Source organism: Balaenoptera borealis, assembly GCF_965194805.1.
Source record: "Balaenoptera borealis genome assembly, chromosome: 2".
Taxonomy (NCBI): Eukaryota; Metazoa; Chordata; class Mammalia; order Artiodactyla; family Balaenopteridae; genus Balaenoptera; species Balaenoptera borealis.
This window is the reverse complement of record NC_138867.1, coordinates 167,079,842-167,098,621: the sequence shown is the minus strand read 5'-3', so window position 1 is coordinate 167,098,621 and position 18,780 is coordinate 167,079,842. Positions and strand designations below refer to the sequence as shown.

The window sequence follows — 18,780 nt, the reverse complement described above, 5'->3', positions numbered from 1 at the left end:
AAGAGACGTGACAATTGAACACAACATACAATTTGATTGGATCAATCCAGGGTTTTCTTTGCTATAAAGGACATTATTAAGATAATTTCACAAAACTTAGAAAACGTCTATAGATCAGATAATGATATTAATGTTAATTTCATTATTTTGATAATCATACACTGTGGTTATATAAGAGAATGTTCTTGCTTTTAGAAAGTACACAACGAAGTATTTAAGGGTAAAGGGGCATCTTATCTCAAACTTACTCTCAAATGGTTAAAAAGGAGATATGGTAAAATGTTAACAGTTGGAGAATTTGGGCAAATACTTTATATTACTCTTGCAACTTTCTGTAAGTCTGAAATTATAAATAATAAAAATTATCATGATAAAAATTTTAAAGATGTATAGGATGCTGCACAGAGCCTGGCACACAAATGTTCAATAAATTATAGTTTTCAGATATTTTATACATGTTTTCAGATGCAGAAACAAGTTGAGAAGCTAAAAAAACTGTGCAAGAGGGACAAGGGCAAACTGGTGGTAAGGTCAGGATTTGAACTCCACACCAAAGTCTGTGCTCTTTTCACTAGTATGAGGAAGGATGAAAATTTCACCCCCCACCCCCCACCACGGGGACTTAGATGTACTCTGAGGAGAGGATGGTGTTATATAAAAATTGTCTTCAAACCACTCTCCAAGCAATTTACTTCTTAGTGTCCTAGAAAAGCATAGGACTGGTAATGGGACCTAATACCTCAAACCTGGCTCCAGGGTAGATATTCTATATATAGCACATCAAACAAACTAAGTAATAAACTCACAGAAAACCATCTGCAAGCCCTTTACTACAGGGCAGTATATTGTCTTTTCTGTGTCTTTATTCATTCATCTGAAATCCACTGCGCTGGTCAATGGAATTTCTAGGATGACTATCTAGATATATCTCTTCTATTGGTCCTTCCCCACCTCATCACTGCCCCATGGCTAAGCTTAAATAGGACAGGTAATTTATTTTTAATTTATTTTTTCTGAATAGATAGTACATAGTTCAAAATTCACATGGAAAAAAAATTTCACATGGAACAAAAATATATATAGTGAAAAGTCTCCCTCCCCCACCCTTCCAACTCCCCTGCCACTGACAACAAATGTTACCAGCTTAAAAATGCAACTTTGTAATATTTCTTCAAATTACCAGAATTAGCTAGATCACACTATGATATTAAGCTAACCATTTACCTGGAATATTCCAAGTGATCACTGTAAATTTAATAATTTCTCCATTTAGGTATTTCAAATATCCTTAAGATACTTGTATAGAAATGTTTTCGACATATTAAAATGACTGAGGGTTACCACTTTTTTTAATGAAAAAATATTCATACTATGTATGATTACAACAGATGTCTATGAATTATGGCCAGTAAGCATCAATCAATATAGAGTACTGGTAGCTCACCTGGTTCCTGTCCCGGGCATTTGTGTACCTGATCTTCTGAATGAAGTAGAATATAAGCCATGCTGAAGAAATAATCATCAAAACAATAAAGGATATTGACACGAAGACTAGAGAGCCACGGCTGAAGTTCTTTGGCGGCATTCGAGTTCCAACCGCTATTGTCATTTGTACAGAGATGTTTTTCTCCAGGTAACTCAAAATATCTTTACCCCTCAATTCTGTAATCATGACAGCAATAATATCTCCAGTGCCTGTAATGTAAAATAAATATATATACTCAAGTGACATTTAAAATTTATAGAACATCAAATACATAAAAATGCTACTTAGCAAAACTACTGTAATTTTTGCTAATGGCAAGGGTTTGCAGATTCAACTTTTCAAATGAAATGAAGTTGCAGTTGGGTATGCTGGCACCAAGTGGGAACAGAAACTTGTTGTGTACTACTTAAGACTTAAACGCACTTGAAGCATAAAATGATTGCAGTGTTAAGAACCATATTATCTTACCTTACAACTATATTTAAAAAACAGATTATTAAATCAGCCAAATGTAACAAAAGACGGTACACAGCACTGTATTACACACCAATAGAAATGTGATAAAATCATGGCAGGTTTTCACTGTAAAACTTTTTCCATCTTAAAATGTTCTTTCGAGAGTCCCAACTCCTTATAAAAAGGTGAAAAACATTTATAGTACAAAAATTGGTACTTTTTACATTAATCTTTCTTACAAATGTTTATGGAGCACCTATTGTGTGTAGAACTAGTACAGGAATAGAAAGAAGCAGAAGTACAGGATATACAGTTTTATAATTTCACTGACTTAGGACACAAATCTGATAATAGAGTTCCAACAGCAAAATGCCAAATGGTGGTATCTTTAATCAATAACAGTTGAAACTAACTTTGATCCTATGTGTAGGTCGGACTGGAGGAAGGTTCCTTTTTCATTTATCCCAGAACTCTTGTAGAAATCAAACCCTTCCTGAGAAATGTCCAAACTTCAAAGCTCTGGACTAGTCTGGCATCAAAATACTTGTAGCTTCTAACAGCCATCCAGAGGTTCCGCTACAGCCACTATTTAAGTTACTTATAAGGATGTTTGTAAGTTGCTCTCCTAGTCGTCCAGTTCTTTCAATTACATAAGCAGTAATACGGTAAAGGCAAGTGACTCTCTCTCCTATACACAGCATGAAATTTCTATCCCTTTCCTTCTCCAGAAAGGGAATAATTTCCCACCTTCTTTTAAGCAAAAAGAGAAGCCTTTCTACCACCAATCCAGCTGTCAGTGATCATCCTTTCATAAGGTGAAGCTGCCTGTGGCAATATGCAACTTTTACAATAGGCCTTCCTTCTTCAAAGAGCCCCGAGACTGTGGGGGTCAAAGGAAGGAGAACAGACATTTTATTCTGGGAAAGAGAAAATAATAACCACTTACTTAAATTTGAATAAAGTTTGTGCATATAAATGTAAACCACCAAAACAAAATCAAAACCCCCCAAACTTGCCCTTTGGAAGGCTTCAATGACTACTACTACTAAATATTTAGTTTATGTCTCATTTATCATATTTAACTAAAAGGACTATCCTTGTACAATGTGCAGTCAAAAGACCATATACAACTGAAAAGAAATTTAATAATAAAAAGTTTTATGAAAAGTTTAACCCAATGGAACATATACCTTTGTATAACCTCATTCAAAACTGTGCCAGTCATTTCATCAGAATTTATCGGCAGTTTATCAGAATACTGATGAAAAATCCAAAAACAGAAAGAAAACTGCAAAATTAAAGCAAGCAACAAAGTTAACATCTAATTATCTTTCTGAAGTAAGAGTTCTGATCAGTAAGTCAGAAAAAAAAATCATAAAACGATGCTAAACCATTTAAAATTTCCATTTAGAAACCTTAAGTGCTTTTAAAATGTTGTTCAACAGGCAATGATCTGCAGTATAAGATACCAGGTATGGCTATAAAGTAACTGAGACGGATCCCACAAACAACACATGACAATCAGTCTCATTGCTTTATAATCACACCAGGTACAAATGGTTTTAGAAATCAGTTCTGAGGCTCCCTCTTGAAGACTCAAGCTGGAAAAGGAGCTGGGAAAGCTGCACAGGTAGCCAAGGGAACCAATCCATGTAATTTCATTCATTCAAACAACACTAAATGAGCACCACCTAATTTCAATTGGAAGGCTGTTTGGGAGAAGAAGCATTTAATTATTTCAACCATCCCTTCAACAGTAGTTATTGAGCATATCCTATCATCAAGGCTCCTTAATGTTCACTTTGCAAAGAGAGTGGAAAATTACCTGCTGTGAAATAGTAGAAAAGATACATATTGGTCTCTGTCCCTGGTTCCTGGGACAAAGCTCCTAAAACCCCTGCAATTTCCTAAGTGACAGCACTAGGAGCATCTTTTGTTCTAATATAATATTAGGTCTTTGACCTTGGTTCCTGACACAGAGCTCCTAAAACCCTTGGAATTCCCTGGGTGATGGGAGTATCTTTTGTTCTAATGAGGTAAATCTTGGTGGGCTCCTGGATAGCTGCAGGATGGGGGCAGGTCACCAGAGAGACCAAGCCATGATGAGAAGCTTGGACCTTTCAGCCCCACCCCCCAATCCTCTGGGGAGGGAGAGGGACTAGAGACTTGAAGCCTGCATAAAAATGCCAAAGTATGGAGGTCAGAGGGTGTCCACGTTGGTGAACACATGGAGGTGGTGAGAGGATGGCATGCCAGAGAGCCCCTTCTCACACACCTTGCCCTATGTTATGTTTTCACCTGTATTCTTTATTATATCCTTTATAATGAATCAGTAAATTAAGTTTTCCCCTGAGTTCTGTGAGCCATTCTAACAAATTTTTGGACCGGAGGAGGGGGTTGTGGGAACCTCAACTTACAGCTGGTGGGTCAGAAGTGCTGGTGACAACATGGGACTTGCAACTGGCTTCTGAAGCAGTGGCGTGGGGGGTGGGATGTCTTGTGGGACTGAGCCCTTAACTTGTGGGATCTGATGCTAACCCCAGGCAGATAGTGTCAGAATCAAATTGAATTACAGACACCCAGCTAGTGTTGCTGAAAATTGCTTGGTATAGGGAAAACCCCACAAACATTTGGTGACCAAAGTGTCGGAAGTGAAGTTTTCTGTGTGAGTAGTAAAAGAGACACACACAGGAGTGCTTTTTCCTTTACACCTGCTCTTGATTACATGAAAACTGCATCTGCTCTCAAAGGGCAAAGGACAATTTTAAAGGGACTAGAGAGAGGAGCCAAACACCGGTGGTCTCATAATGTTACTACAGTGGAGGAGACTGGGAAGAGTGACAGGAAAGGAGACTAAAACACTGCTGGTCAAACAAAGTGAAAAATAATTACAGCAGATCATCAGAATACCAGCAACGGCATTAGTCTCAACCATTTTAGGTCGTAAATCCCTTGGAGAATCTGATGGTAGGGCACCCCCTTCTAATTTCAGGAGAGGTTCACAGACTTCCTCATTCCCCACCCATAAAGGTGATCTGGGCTCAAAGACCTTAATTTAAGGATTGCCTCAGACACTTGACTTTTAAAGACTGTGAAGCCTTGGCCCAGCTTCTGGGGTGGGGTGGGGTGGGGTGGGGGGAGGATATTAATGCCAGAGAATATGTAAGCTCAGGATAAAATTAGGGTTAGATCAAGTAGTGACTGATAAAGAGTTAAGAACTAGTTAGACTGTAACGATGTGAACATTCAAGGAAAGATGACAAATATTTGGAACATTCATCCCCACTCTCACATCTGAAGCCCTTGGCAAACAATGCTAATAAATCATGAATATGGCCTCAGAATCCCATGCATTTCAACATGCCCAGCAGCCAGGATTAATTTGCCAGAGATGTCGATTAAGTAAAAACCTAGTTGTGATACCTGATTTCACCTACTTTATTGAAAACTTTCTCCACTGTTACTCTTTAATGTGAATCTGTTTCCTCTGCTTGAGTATGGCTACTTTAATATACAATTCTATTCTTTCTTCTTCTATTTTGAGAATTTTCAAGCCTACAGTATAGTTTCAATACTGTATGAACACTCATGCACTTTTTTATTTAGATTTGTCAACTGGTAACACTTCACTTTTTCTGTGTGTATTTATTTTTGCTGAACCAATTGAGAGTAAGTTGCAAACATCATGACATTTCCTTCTTAAATACTTCAGCATTATCTCCTAAGAACAAGGACACAGTTCATTTATCATACTCAAGAAACTGAACTCTGATATGACATTTTTCTGCAACATACTGTCCACATTCAAAATACTTCTGACTGATTCTAATAATGACTCTCAGAACTGTTTAGGTTAGTTGAGTACCCAGTACCTAATCAGGCCTTGTGGGCACTGTGCTTAGTTGTCTCTTCTTGTTAGTCTCTTCTGATCTAAAACAGGTTCCTCAGTCCCTTTTGGTCGTTCACGACATTAACCTTTTTGATGAGTCCAGGCAATATGTTTAAAAAATGTCCCTCAACCTGGATTTGTCTGATTGTTTCCTCATGATTAGATCTCCAAAGTAAACACTTTTGGTAGGAATGCTACACAGGTGACGTTATGTCCTTCTAGCGTGCTACATCAGGAAGCATATGTCGGGTTTTACCTTTATTGATGAAGGCGAATTTTATCACTTGGCTAATAAGCTTTCATTCAACGCTCTGAGCACCCACTAATGCCCACCTGAATCAGTTACGACAATAGTGTTTGCAAAATGGTGATTTTTCTAACACTATGATTTCTTCTACATTTTGTAAAGTGGTTCTGTACTCAATATTCTTCTACTTATCTTTATTTCCTACTAAATAAACAGAACTTCTGGGTTGGCATTTTTTCTGTAAAAAAGAGTCCCCCTCGCTGCAACACCTAGCACTTCTATTTTTTAATGGGAAAAAAGGGTAAGTGAAAAAATATGGTAATGCTGCTATAATCCTGACTACAAAATCAATTTTCAGGGGCCAAAAAATGAACCTCAGAATTAACCTCCTTTGGGCTCTGAAGTCAGAATGTCTGAGTTCAAATTCCAGCATGATACTTAACCTCTCTGAACTTCAGTTTCTTCTTTCAAAAAATGATATTACCTGCAGGCTTCATGGCCGATGCTCAGTAAATGCTACAGTTTACTGAGCTTATTCTACTTGTATTATTATTACTCATGGAAAGCAGAGGAAGGCATTCTTTGGAGGAAACCACAAAGCCCCCACCACAACATTTTGGAACTCCTATTCTCTTTAATTTCTCCCACCACCTTGGGAAACACTCAGGTATCTGCTGACCAACACAATCCTCCTGGCTTCCAAGAGGATTTGAGCTTCAGCTCAGGGAGTCCCCGCAGTTGGGAAGTATCAGAAATCACCAGCCTCTCCCCTCAACTGTCTTCGTCACCCGGCTCCTGAGAATGACTCTCAGGGCAAGCCCAATTCAGCCAGGCAGCTGATACTTTAACTCTAGAAAGGCAGATACAGGAAAAGAGCAAATGAACTGTTTGAGGCACCAGGCCACAAGTGGAGAAAGTGCTTTTACTATAAGCTCTTTCACTTTTGTACTATAAGCTTACCTGCAAAATCCCATTTAGCAGAGGTTTTATGCCTTAATAGATGAACTTGTTTGTTAAGCTCAAATCAGCTGCCAATGTTTTAAGGAATTTTAAAGCTCTTAAATAATTTTAGGAAATTTCCCATAAAAAATAGCTCAGGGGAATGCTGCATTCCCACATTAAGTGTCTGCAATGATACTTTTATAACTTCTGATAGTGGTATCAGTTATTCCTATAGAATTCAATGACCTCTTTATATGTAAAGCAGAACACCATATATTGTAAGTGAAAGAGATTAAAATTTCTTTAAAGGTCTAGAATGGCTGCTGCTGAAGGAACAGGTAGGTGTAGGTCAGGGACTTTCTGTACTAACCTACCAGTCACATTGCACAGACTGGCTGAGCCCTGTGTGCTTGTGTCTCAATGAATCCGCTCACTTATGATCTGAGGGCTTCTCTTAACTCTCACTTCCACTGACTTAAGTCCTTCTCAAATGTTACTCTATAATACTTTCACTTCTTCAAACGTAGTATTCACTTGTCTCTTAACTGACCCCTTAAAGAATTCAAGGGAGAAAAAAAGATGTTACATTCTTTTATGAAATGAATACAGCAGTAATTCTGATCAATGTGGATGACAGGTTATATCAATTATAGATCTCCTGCTGAGATTTGTCAGTGGTTTTTCTAAAACACATCTGTCATGTCATTCCTCTGTTCAAAGACTTTCATGTGTCCCTTCTATCAACTAAATAAAATTCAAACTCCTTGACATTCAGGGCATTTTGGGAGGCAAATGGACCTAAAGGTAACTGACAGTCATGTGATGGTAGACACTTCTTAACCAAATGAAGCAGTCAAAGTGACTGAAATAGTGGCTCGTGATCTAAGTAGAATGCAAGTGTGAAGTGTGGAGTGGATAAGTGGGAGAAAACAGAGAGAGAGCCCAAGGAACAGGAAGCTTCAACAAACCCAAATGACAGGAGAGGGAGAGAAAGAGAAGCAACAGTTGGAGAACAGGACACTGGAGTTGAGACTCCAGAGATATAAAAATTCCAGGAGATAATGAGGCCTAGGTTCCTGGTGAGGTGGAATGGTCAAAGGATCAGAGTTAAGAATTTTAGGTTTGGGTGTTCACTCTCCACAAGGATTCTGAAGTTGGCCAGGACGATGGCAGGACCATGTGTGGGTAAGTCAGCAGGAGTCAAGGCCTCTGAGAAGTGACAGGCAGCGAAGTGAATGACTGTGATAAAGGAGGGACACAGGGTGTGGAGCAAGAGAATGAAAGGTGAAGTTTTGTCATTGTGGAAGTGCACTGGTTTGAAAGCAGCTGTACTGATTCAAGAAAATGCCAGCACCATGGGTATACAGCTGATGCCCACAAGGTTCACAACACTGACTAACTTGAAATTGTGCTGAAGTTTGAATCTAAACCTCCTGCCCCGAGGCTGATATACAGGAGCTCCATGCGTGAGCCACCGAGCGATTCCAGAGTTGCTTGATAATTCCTGATGATCCTCAACAGTAGTTTGTCCTCAAAAAGAACAAGGGTCTACTGAATCCTTGTTCTTTTATTCCTTGAGTAGGAAGTTCTTCAACCTCACACAAGCGGAGCAAAGGCTCAATGCCCAGCACTCAAATGTCAGTTTCTTTTCTTCTTATACTATCTCCTGCCTATATGCGCTCATCAGGTAATCTCTACATCATAAAAAAGAAAAGATGGCAGGAGCAAAGACCAGCATGGAAAAGAAAGCCACTTTCTTCCTTCATGTAGAGAGGCAGAAAGGTAGGAAAGTAATTAGGAAGACATCACCAGACACTAAGAGAGTCATCAAATCTTTTAGTTAGAAGAGTTCTTAGGGGTCATCTTCAACATAATACAGGAACACCCTATAAATTACTGACTCTTTTAGGTAACTGGTTCTATCCATGGGTAGTTTTAAGTACTAGAAAGGTCTTTTTTATAACTAAAATCTTGATTCCTAAACGCCCATTCATGGCTCTTGGTTCTCTTCTCTGGAGAAGCACCACTGAATAAACTGTATTTCACTTACTGATGGTGTAAAATACCATCAACTGTAAGGTGCATCGTCACTGTATCCTGTCAATAAACTGTAAGATGCCATCAAATACAAGAAACACCTTCTAGAATCAATGAAAATTCCTCTTCTACACAACAGTCCTTCTGATAATTAAAGACATCTTCCCTGGGGCTCCACCTCAGTCTTTTCTCCATACTAATTATTCACAAAGTCCCAAATTATTCTTTTTTAAAAAAGATTTTTTAAAGAATCTAACATTTACAAGTTAGAAATATCATATAAAAACCTTTCCCACCACCTTGGGAAACAAACCATTCAAGAGTAAGTTACTGGCATGATGCCACATCACCCCCAAATATTTAGTGTGTATTCTACAAACAAAAAACCATTTATAAACAGAGTACAACCATCAAAATCAGGAAATTAACACTGATACATTGCTAATCTGAAAGTCTATTCAATTTACTCAATTTCCCAATAATGCCCTTTATAGAGGCCCAGATGAGAGCCATGCATTGCATTTAACTGTCATGTCTCATTAGTCTCCATCAGTCTGGAATAGTCTCTCAGACTTTGCTTGATGTTCACAACCTTGACACTTTTGAAGTCTACAGCCCAGTTATTTTGTAGAATGTCCCTCATTCTGGATTTATCTGGTGTTTCCTTGTGGCTAGACTCAGGTCATATACCTCTGGCAGTAACATCACAGAAGTGATGCTGTGCTCTTTTCAGTGAATACTCTCAGGTGGCACAGTTTTGATATATCCCATTACTGGTGACGTTCACTTTGATCATTTCATAAAATAGATGTCCTCCAGGCATTTCCACTGTGAAGTTACTCTTTTTCCCCTAGTAATTATTAAATATTCTGTAGGGAGGTATTTCGAGACCAGGTTAAGTATTCCATTCCTCATCAAACTTTCAATTTATTTTACTTTTTAGATCAGTATGAAGTCACAGTTACTATTTTTTTTTTACTTAATCGTCTAAAATACTATCATTATTCATTTTGATGCTCAAATTCCAAACTGTGTTTGATAAAACACGTTTATAGACTTTTTCCATCCTGTTCTTTTTTTGGACATCATTTTTCAATGTCTTTTTCAATTCTTTCAACAAAGAATGAATACTTCCAATATCAAGAGCAGTATGAGACTAACATCTTCCTTCATCTGAGTATTATGTTCACAGGGATACAGGCCAAGCCTTCAATATATTTTTTTAGCAGCCATGGCACATGTTAGCATATGCTGAGCTTACATGATTGAAGGTTCCCAGCTGTCCTCCATTTGAACTGTTACTTAAGCCACGTCTCCACAAAACCTTGTTACTTACTTTTTTTTTAACCCATTTGCAGGCTGACCTAATGAATACTTTCTTTTTGTTGTTATATGTTCCAAGATCCACCTAGTTTTGTGTCATTTTCAAGTTAAGATACTTATATTTTCTTACAAGTTTTTTTTCAATTTAAAAAAATTTTATTGAAGTATAGTTGATTTACAATGTTGTGTTAATTTCTTCTGTATAGCAAAGTGATTCAGCTATATGTACACATATTCTTTTTCATTCTTTTCCATTATGGTTTATCACAGGATACTGAATATAGTTCCCTGTGCTATACAGTAGTAGGACCTTGTTGTTTATCCATCCTATATATAATAGTTTGCATCTACTAATCCCAAACTCCCAATCCTTCCCTCCTCCATACCCCCTCCCCCTTGGCAACCACAAGTCTGTTCTCTGTCTCTGTTTCGTAGATACGTTCATTTGTGACATATTTTAGTTTACACATGTAAGTGATATCATATGGTATTTGTCTTTCTCCTTCTGACTTACTTCCCTTAGTATGTTAATCTCTAGATCCGTCGATGTTTCTATAAATGGCGTTATTTCATTCTTTTTTATGGCCAAGTAATATTCCATTGTAGATATATACCACATCTTCTTTATCCATTCATCTGTTGATGGAAATTTAGGTTGTTTCCATGTCTTGGCTATTGTGAATAGTGCTGCTATGAACATAGGGGTGCAGGTATCTTTTTGAATTATAGTTTTGTCTTTATATATGCCCAGGAGTGGGGTTGCTGGATCATATGGCAACTCTGTTTTTAGTTTTTTGAGGAACCTCCATACTGTTTTCCATAGTGGCTGCACCAATTTACATTCCCACCAACAGTGTAAGAGGGTCCCCTTTTCTCCACACCCTCTCCAGCATTTATTATTTGTAAACTTTTTAATGATGGCCATCTGACCAGTGTGAAGTGGTACCTCATTGTAGTTTTGATTTGCATTTCTTTAATAATTAGTGATGATGAGCATCTTTTCATGTGCCTAGTGGCCATCTGTATGTCTTTTGTGGAGAAATGTCTCTTTAGGTCTTCTGCCCATTTTTCGATTGGGTTGTTTGTCTTTTGATATTGAGCTATATGAGCTGTTTGTATATTTTGGAAATTAAGCCCTTGTCAGTTGAACCACTTGCAAATATTTTCTCCCAGTCTATAGGTTGTCTTTTCGTTTTGTTTATGGTTTCCTTAGCTGTGTAAAAGCTTATAAGTTTGATTAGGTACAAGTTCTTGATAAAAAATTTTTAATGAGTGGAGAAAGAAAAGTTAAGTACACAGTTAGGCATTCCAGCCAGGGAAGATTTAAGTTGAGAAGAAAGTAATTTACATTAGCTTTCACACCAAGCACCAGCACTCCAAAGGCCTTACAATATGTTACTTATGTTTAAGAACTTCTAAGTCTGAGAGCTCAGTGAACTGAACAATTAAGAAAATGGATGGTGGTTGGTGTCAGCCAGGTTTCTCGCTTTTGGAGTGGGAGTTTACAGATAAGCAAAGAGAGAAAACTAGAATGATCTATGTAATGTAATGGATTAGAATGTAATGGATTAGGGTTGGAGACCTAAGTATGAACTTATTCTTAGCTTAATATAGATACAAATGGTTATATGTAGAAATATTTATAGATATGTGCATATACAGGTATTAGTATACACACATATATTTCCTTGCTCTGTCAACTGGGAAGCCCCAGAAGCAACAGAACCTTAGTAGTAACAAGTATACCTAATACCCAGAGCCTGGTTTCTAATATCATTCTCCAATAAATGGAAACTAGGGTTCCTCGGAGAAATGGCTGATTTTAGGACTGGGACAGGAAACATATACAAGATGATCCTGGAGCTTCTTACAGCACCAGAAAAGAAGGAAGTGCTCAAAAAAGCAAAACAAACAATGGTAATGGCAACATGTCAAAGGACACAGGAGTCAACTGAAAGAACTCTCAATGGCCAAAGCTGAAATAATTTGAGCAAAAAAATAAGCAAAGTAACACTGTATTACAATACAAAGTATAAAATAAATATCCATGAGTCCATACTGATACATATAAATGACTGAATAAATTAATAAATAGAGAAGAGATGAATCATCCAGATGAAATAATTCCAAGTAAATATGTAATACTTTACCCTAAGGAGGGGAAGCCTAACTCCCCACTCCTTAAGTGTGGGCTGTGCACAATGACCTCCTGAAGAGTGTTGCATGGAAGAGAGAAAAGAGAAACTTTATTTATTTAGTTATTTATTTTATTATTATAATTTTTTTTGGCTGCATCAGGTCTTAGTTGTGGCACACAGGATCTTTTCGTTGTGGCACGCGGGCTTCTCTCTAGTTGTGGCATGCGGCCTCCAGAGCGCGTGGGCTCTGTAGTTGCAGCACACAGGCTCTCTAGTTGTGACGTGTGGGCTCAGTAGTTGCGGCATGTGGGCTTAGTTGCCCCACGGCATGTGGGATCTTAGATTCCCGACCAGGGATCGAACCTGCATCCCCTGCACTGGAAGGTGGATTCTTAACCAGTGGACCACTACAGAAGTCCTAAAAGAGAAACTTTATAGTGGAGAAGCCTGACAAACAGCCAGGTGGTCAAGGTCAATATCAACAGTGATCACTCATATTGGTAGTACATGATATGATATGATGAGAATGACACTTTACCTCTGTGGTCTTCCTCCCCAAACCCATATCCTCAGTCTAATCATAAGAAAAACAAACAAATCCCACTGAAGGACATTCTACAAAATACCTGAACAGTAGTCCTCAAAAAACTGTCATAACCAAGAGGAGCCTAAGGAGACATAATGACCAAATGTAATGTGATATCCTGGATGGGATCCTGGAACTAAAAAAGGACACTAGATACAAACTAAAGAAATCTCAATAAAGTATGGACTTCAGTTAATAATAATGTACCAATATTGGTTCATTAATTATAACAAATGTACCATACTGAAGTAAGATGTTAATAATAAGAGAAACTGGGTGCAGGGTCTATGGGAATTATTTGTACTATCTTTGCAATTTTTCTGTAAATGTAAATCTGTTCTAAAAGGTTTATTTTTAAAAAGAGTCTTTCTATAAAAGGGCACAACTCATCAGAAAAAAAGGAGGCTAGAAAACAAACAACACTTTTAAAGTGCTGAAACCCAGAATTCTGTACCTATGTCCTTGAAAAATGATGGCAAAAAAAGACACTTTCAGGTAAATGAATCATGAGAGAATTCATCACAGCAGATCTGCACTGCAAGAAATGATTAAAATAATTATCTGTATTGAAAGGGAAATGACACCAGATGGAACTTGTAACTGTAGGAAAAAAAAAAGAACACCAGAAATGCTTATATGTGAGTAAATATAAAAGCCTATCACTTTTCCCTTCATCAGTTTTTCTGTTCCCATTACCCTCACCAACAAAGGATCTCTTTTCATTCCTCCTCTAAAGGCTCTGTAGACTTAGAATTTGACAGTAGGTAGAAAAGCCCTCCTAGGGAGAGTCTGTCTAGAAACTCTGGGGGATTTTACACTGTTACAAACATGGAGGGGTGCCTCTGGCATTTAGTAGGCATGGGCCTGGGAGGCTAAACATTCTGTAACGACAAAGGACAGTTCTGCAGAACAAAGAATTATCCTGCCCCGATATGCTTCACATCCCACCCCCTGAAAAACCTGAATTGAGGAGCACTGTAAGGCATCAATTAAGGGGTAAGGTAGCCTCACCAGACCTCTGACACATGCAGCCAGGCTGCATCATCTTCCTTAGCAGCTGTGCCTTAATTGAGCTTGCAACTGTAAATCCCGGTCATCATCATATGAACAGCTACCAAGTAAAAAATGTCTTTTGTCCTGTAACCTATGGAACTGATTTCTAAGCCAGTATTCTAAACCCCATGCAGATCCTTTATATTACTTTAGCTTCTTCCTCTTCTGTTGCTGGAGAGGAAAGGATAAGCACACGCAAGATAAAAAGGCAAATCAAGGGGCTTCCCTGGTGGCGCAGTGGTTAAGAATCCACCTGCCAATGCAGGGGACCACAGGTTCGAGCTCTGGTCCAGGAAGATCCCACATGCTGCGGAGCAACTAAGCCCGTGAGCCACAACTACTGAAGCCCGCAAGCCTAGATCCCGTGCTCCGCAACAAGAGAAGCCACCACAATGAGAAGCCTGCGCACCACAATGAAGAATAGCCCCCACTCGCCGCAACTAGAGAAAGCCCACGCAGCAACAAAGATCAAACTCAGCCAATAAATAAATAAATAAATTTTAAAAAGGCAAATCAAGTGATGAGTCCAAACAATTTACTCAGGATGCTGAGCCTGCAATGTCCGTGTTAGACAGGAAGGCTAGAAGATAAGTTGTCTTAAGTATCTGGCAGAGGGAGGGGCTCTCCACTTCCAGAGAAATAAAGGACAAATTTAGAGCTTATAAGAAAAGTTTTTAAACAGAATCATCAGCATTTTTTAAAAAAGCTGCTATTTTTTAAAAGCTACTGCTTATATGTTTCAGTGTCAGATTCTTCTTGATAATTATGAATTTTTGAAAAAGTGGATGGATCATATGGAAGATACAGAAGAGATATATGCAAACTCAGGCAAAAAGATACAATTAAGACTCTATATCCTGCTATAGCAGTACATTTAAAATGCAAGCTCAACCTTTTCTGAGGTAATTAAATCCATATTCAATTAGAACCGAAAAACTTTAAACAGTTAAAACAATAGTATGACTATTATATTGATATTATAATGTATTATTATATATTAATAATATATATTATTAAAAGCCCATTTTCTTGATGGGCTTTAGAATAAAATAACAGATTGACACTAAGTGGCCCCAAATTATGGATATTTAAAGATATTTTGCAATATGTTTGTGATTTATCTTTGTTTTCATAAAGTGTGAATTTTTACTATTCACAAAGTGATTTATTCTATATTTTACAAAGTATGTTTTTTTTCTATTCATTGCTAGATAATAAATATAGAGCTATATATATATTTTTAAAGAGAATATGATGGAAAAAAGGTGAAGAGCTATTTAACTAATTCTATTCAACCAGCCAAAGAAACACTAAGCAGCATTTGATACTGCTAATTGACATAAAGATAGAAAAGCAACATTATTATTTGGTTACATGTTTATCTAAATTACCTCATCTTCCTATTAACAATGAAAAAAATGTCCACAGATTCTTATAGACATACAAATAAAACTATAAAAGAGATCTCCAATTTGACAACGATCTGACACAATTTATGACTGTTAAACAGTAAAGTCTATATCAATTTTTAAAAACCAGGAAAAAAAATCCTTAACTTTCAGACAAATGTGCATTATTTTAATGTGCATTATTTTAAACTATCCAAGAGCCCATAACTTCCCCTTTATACTGCCACATATCTGTTCACTACAAAGAACTTATTCTGCCAACTAGAGGTAACAAATAAAACCACAAATTGAGCGGTCTTTCCTGTCAGTGATGTCATGGACAATGTGCCAGAAAAGATGTCCTTCAGTCACCAGATGAAGGGCATTCATTAGAACAAACATGAACAAGCTCCTGAAACATCATCAACAAGGCAAGAAAATGAAATACCTATACTTAACAATGTGGAATTTAAAAATTAGTTATAAAATATATCCTTAAATGGAAAGAAATCTTAACAAAGCTAAATGTCTTCATGAAACCATTTCAATGTAGCATATACTTATTTTGTTCAAGGTATTCTGCTGCCCACTGCAGAGAACAGAAAGATAAGACACAAACTTTAACTTAAAGAAACCCGCAGTCTTCTCTCTACTGCCAGTCTAGTATGCAAATGGTGACAACATAAAAGCAAAAGGACAGTACTGTCAAGAGGTACAAAAAGACACCGTGAAGACTGCAGGGGCCTTGGATAGTAAACTCACTGAGGGTGTGACCCAGGGGTCTTTTTTTCAACTCCTACCATTTTGTATTAGTTCATGTCACAATGCATAGCACAAAGGTTTCTTTTCTTAAATGAAGGGTGGATAGAATTGACATGAGAGCAAGGGAGGGCTAAAGCATGGATCTTTGGGTCTACTCCTTGAGATGTGGAGTTATATAGGTCACTGGGGGAATCTAGTGACTCTGATGGAAGGGTCTTTGAACCTCATGTAGAAACAGGAAAAGAAGGGGCTCTATGGAGGGAGAGAGAAGCAGTGACACATTAATGAGCCAGGAAAACAAGTGGTTCTCAGAGCATAAAGATTTTCTATGTTGTCGTCCTACATAATAGGGATTCATGGCCTTCCAGAGAATTAGATTTAGAGACGAAAAAGGTCTTCCCACACAGGAGGCAACGTGGCCTACATCACAGAGGAGGTCAGTGAAAAATCTGAGACTAAAACCTAGTTTTCCTGTCTTTACCTATTTCTCAAAGCAAGATCTGTGGGCCAGTGGCATTAGCCTCACCTAGAAACTTATTAAAAATACAGAATCTCAGGCTATACCCCAGACCTACTGAATCAGAATCTGCATTTTAACAAAATTGCCAGGGGATCCACACGCACATCAAAGTTTGAAGAGTATTCCAGAGCATTTATCTAGATGTGAAATTACTGGATCACAATGTGTGAGTTCTTTAATGTATCAGATGGTGCTAAATTTCTCTCCAAAGTACTGTTATCAGTCACTGTCTCACATTATTCTTTCTAATTTTCTGTGTATCTAATTACAACATAAAGCCATTTCCTATCGATCTTACATTCCATTTGCCTTACGAAAGTTCCATTTCCTAAGAATATATCCTCAAACTCTATCCCTAAATTTCCTTATTTGTGTTGTTATAAACTAAAATGTGATAAAAGTTACATGGTCAAATAAATTTAGGAAACCATAGGTTAATCAATTAAAACAAGTCTTTAAGACTTCTCAGAGACCTCATTATGTTTATTAGGATAAAAGTGGAATACTTTTCAAGCATTTTCCAAAACTTATTTTATCATTTACCTTTTTTCTCCATGGGTCCTCTATGGATACACTGACATTTCAAGGAACACAGATGGGAAATCTATGTTAATTTATAGAGAATTTCCTCCTTTTTAAAACAAAAATCATTTAAAAAATTCAATACCCTCTCTAATAATCCCCAGATCTTCTCATACTTAAAAGACTCTCATTCTTGCTACTTCTCTGTGGTTCTGTGTATGTAAAATAACATCACAGAGAAAGAAAAATACATTCTGCTCAGCTGAATTTCTCCCTATTCATTTTTCATGTTTTCAGTAAGAAGAAATCAGTAAGGTCCAAAATTTCGAATAGTTTTTCTTACCTCTAAGGCAGCTGAGGAGAGCAAACTGTCACCTGCTCTGAGACCTAAGCAGAAAAACCAGTCTTTTTTAAAAAAAATTTTTATTGGAGTATAGTTGATTTACAATGTTGTGTTAGTTTCAGGTGTACAGCAAAGTGAATCAGTTATACATATACATATATCCACTGTTTTTTAGATTCTTTTCCCATATAGGCCATTACAGAGTATTAAGTAGAGTTCCCTGTGCCATACAGTAAGTCTTTATTAGTTATCTATTTTATATATAGTAGTGTGTATATGTCAATCCCAATCTTCCAATTTATCCCCCCACCTTACCCCCTGGTAACCAAAAGTTTAAAAAACCAGTCTTGAATCCAGTGTTCCCACACAAGATGTCCTGCAAAATCAGACTGACCCTTAATTTCCTTTTGGTTTCCCTGAAGAAATGAAAAGTGATCTCTGGATAGTGAAAATCACACGTTCTTTCTATTTTATTCTTTATAAGTTTTCTTTAGTTTCAGTTTTTCTACAATGAGCATGTGTTACTTTTGCAATTACAAAAAAAAATTTTGGTTCTAAAACGCTTAATTTGAAGGGAAGAAAACAAGTCAGAGCAATAAAATTTAAATCCGTCTGCATTATCCTATCAAGATACACACAAAAGTATCAATGACCCTCAATTAGGGTGAGATCTTTGCAAGATAACTGTCTAAAATCGATTATGTGAATATTAACTACATGATTAAAACGTTAATTCTTGGGCTTCTTGGGTGGCACAGTGGTTAAGAATCCGCCTGCCAATGCAGGGGACACGGGTTCGAGCCCTCGTCCAGGAAGATCCCACATGCCGCAGAGCAACTAAGCCTGTGTGCTACAACTGAGCCTGTGCTCTAGAGCCTGCGAACCACAGCTACTGAAGCCCGTGCACCTAGAGCCCGTGCTCCACAAGAGAAGCCACCACAATGAGAAGCCCGCGCACTGCAATGAAGAGTAGCCCCCGTTCGCTGCAATTAGAGAAAAGTCCGCACGTAGCAACGAAGAACCAACGTAGCCAAAAAAAAAAAAAGTTAATTCTTTAAATAAGTCATTAATCTTTAAAATTTTTATGA

The 18,780-nt window shown here is 37.5% G+C and overlaps 1 protein-coding gene across 3 annotated transcripts in view; it reads right to left on the bottom strand.

Annotated features, from left to right (window-relative positions):
* The window catches only part of RNF130 (ring finger protein 130), a 100,364-nt gene that overhangs the window by 50,712 nt on the left and 30,872 nt on the right, over window positions 1-18,780 (bottom strand). For all 3 annotated transcript variants that reach the window (XM_082379330.1, XM_082379329.1, XM_082379328.1), the window contains exon 3: window positions 1,445-1,695. In XM_082379330.1, the coding sequence (XP_082235456.1) occupies window positions 1,445-1,695 (251 nt within the window). The remainder of the gene's footprint in view (window positions 1-1,444; window positions 1,696-18,780) is intronic.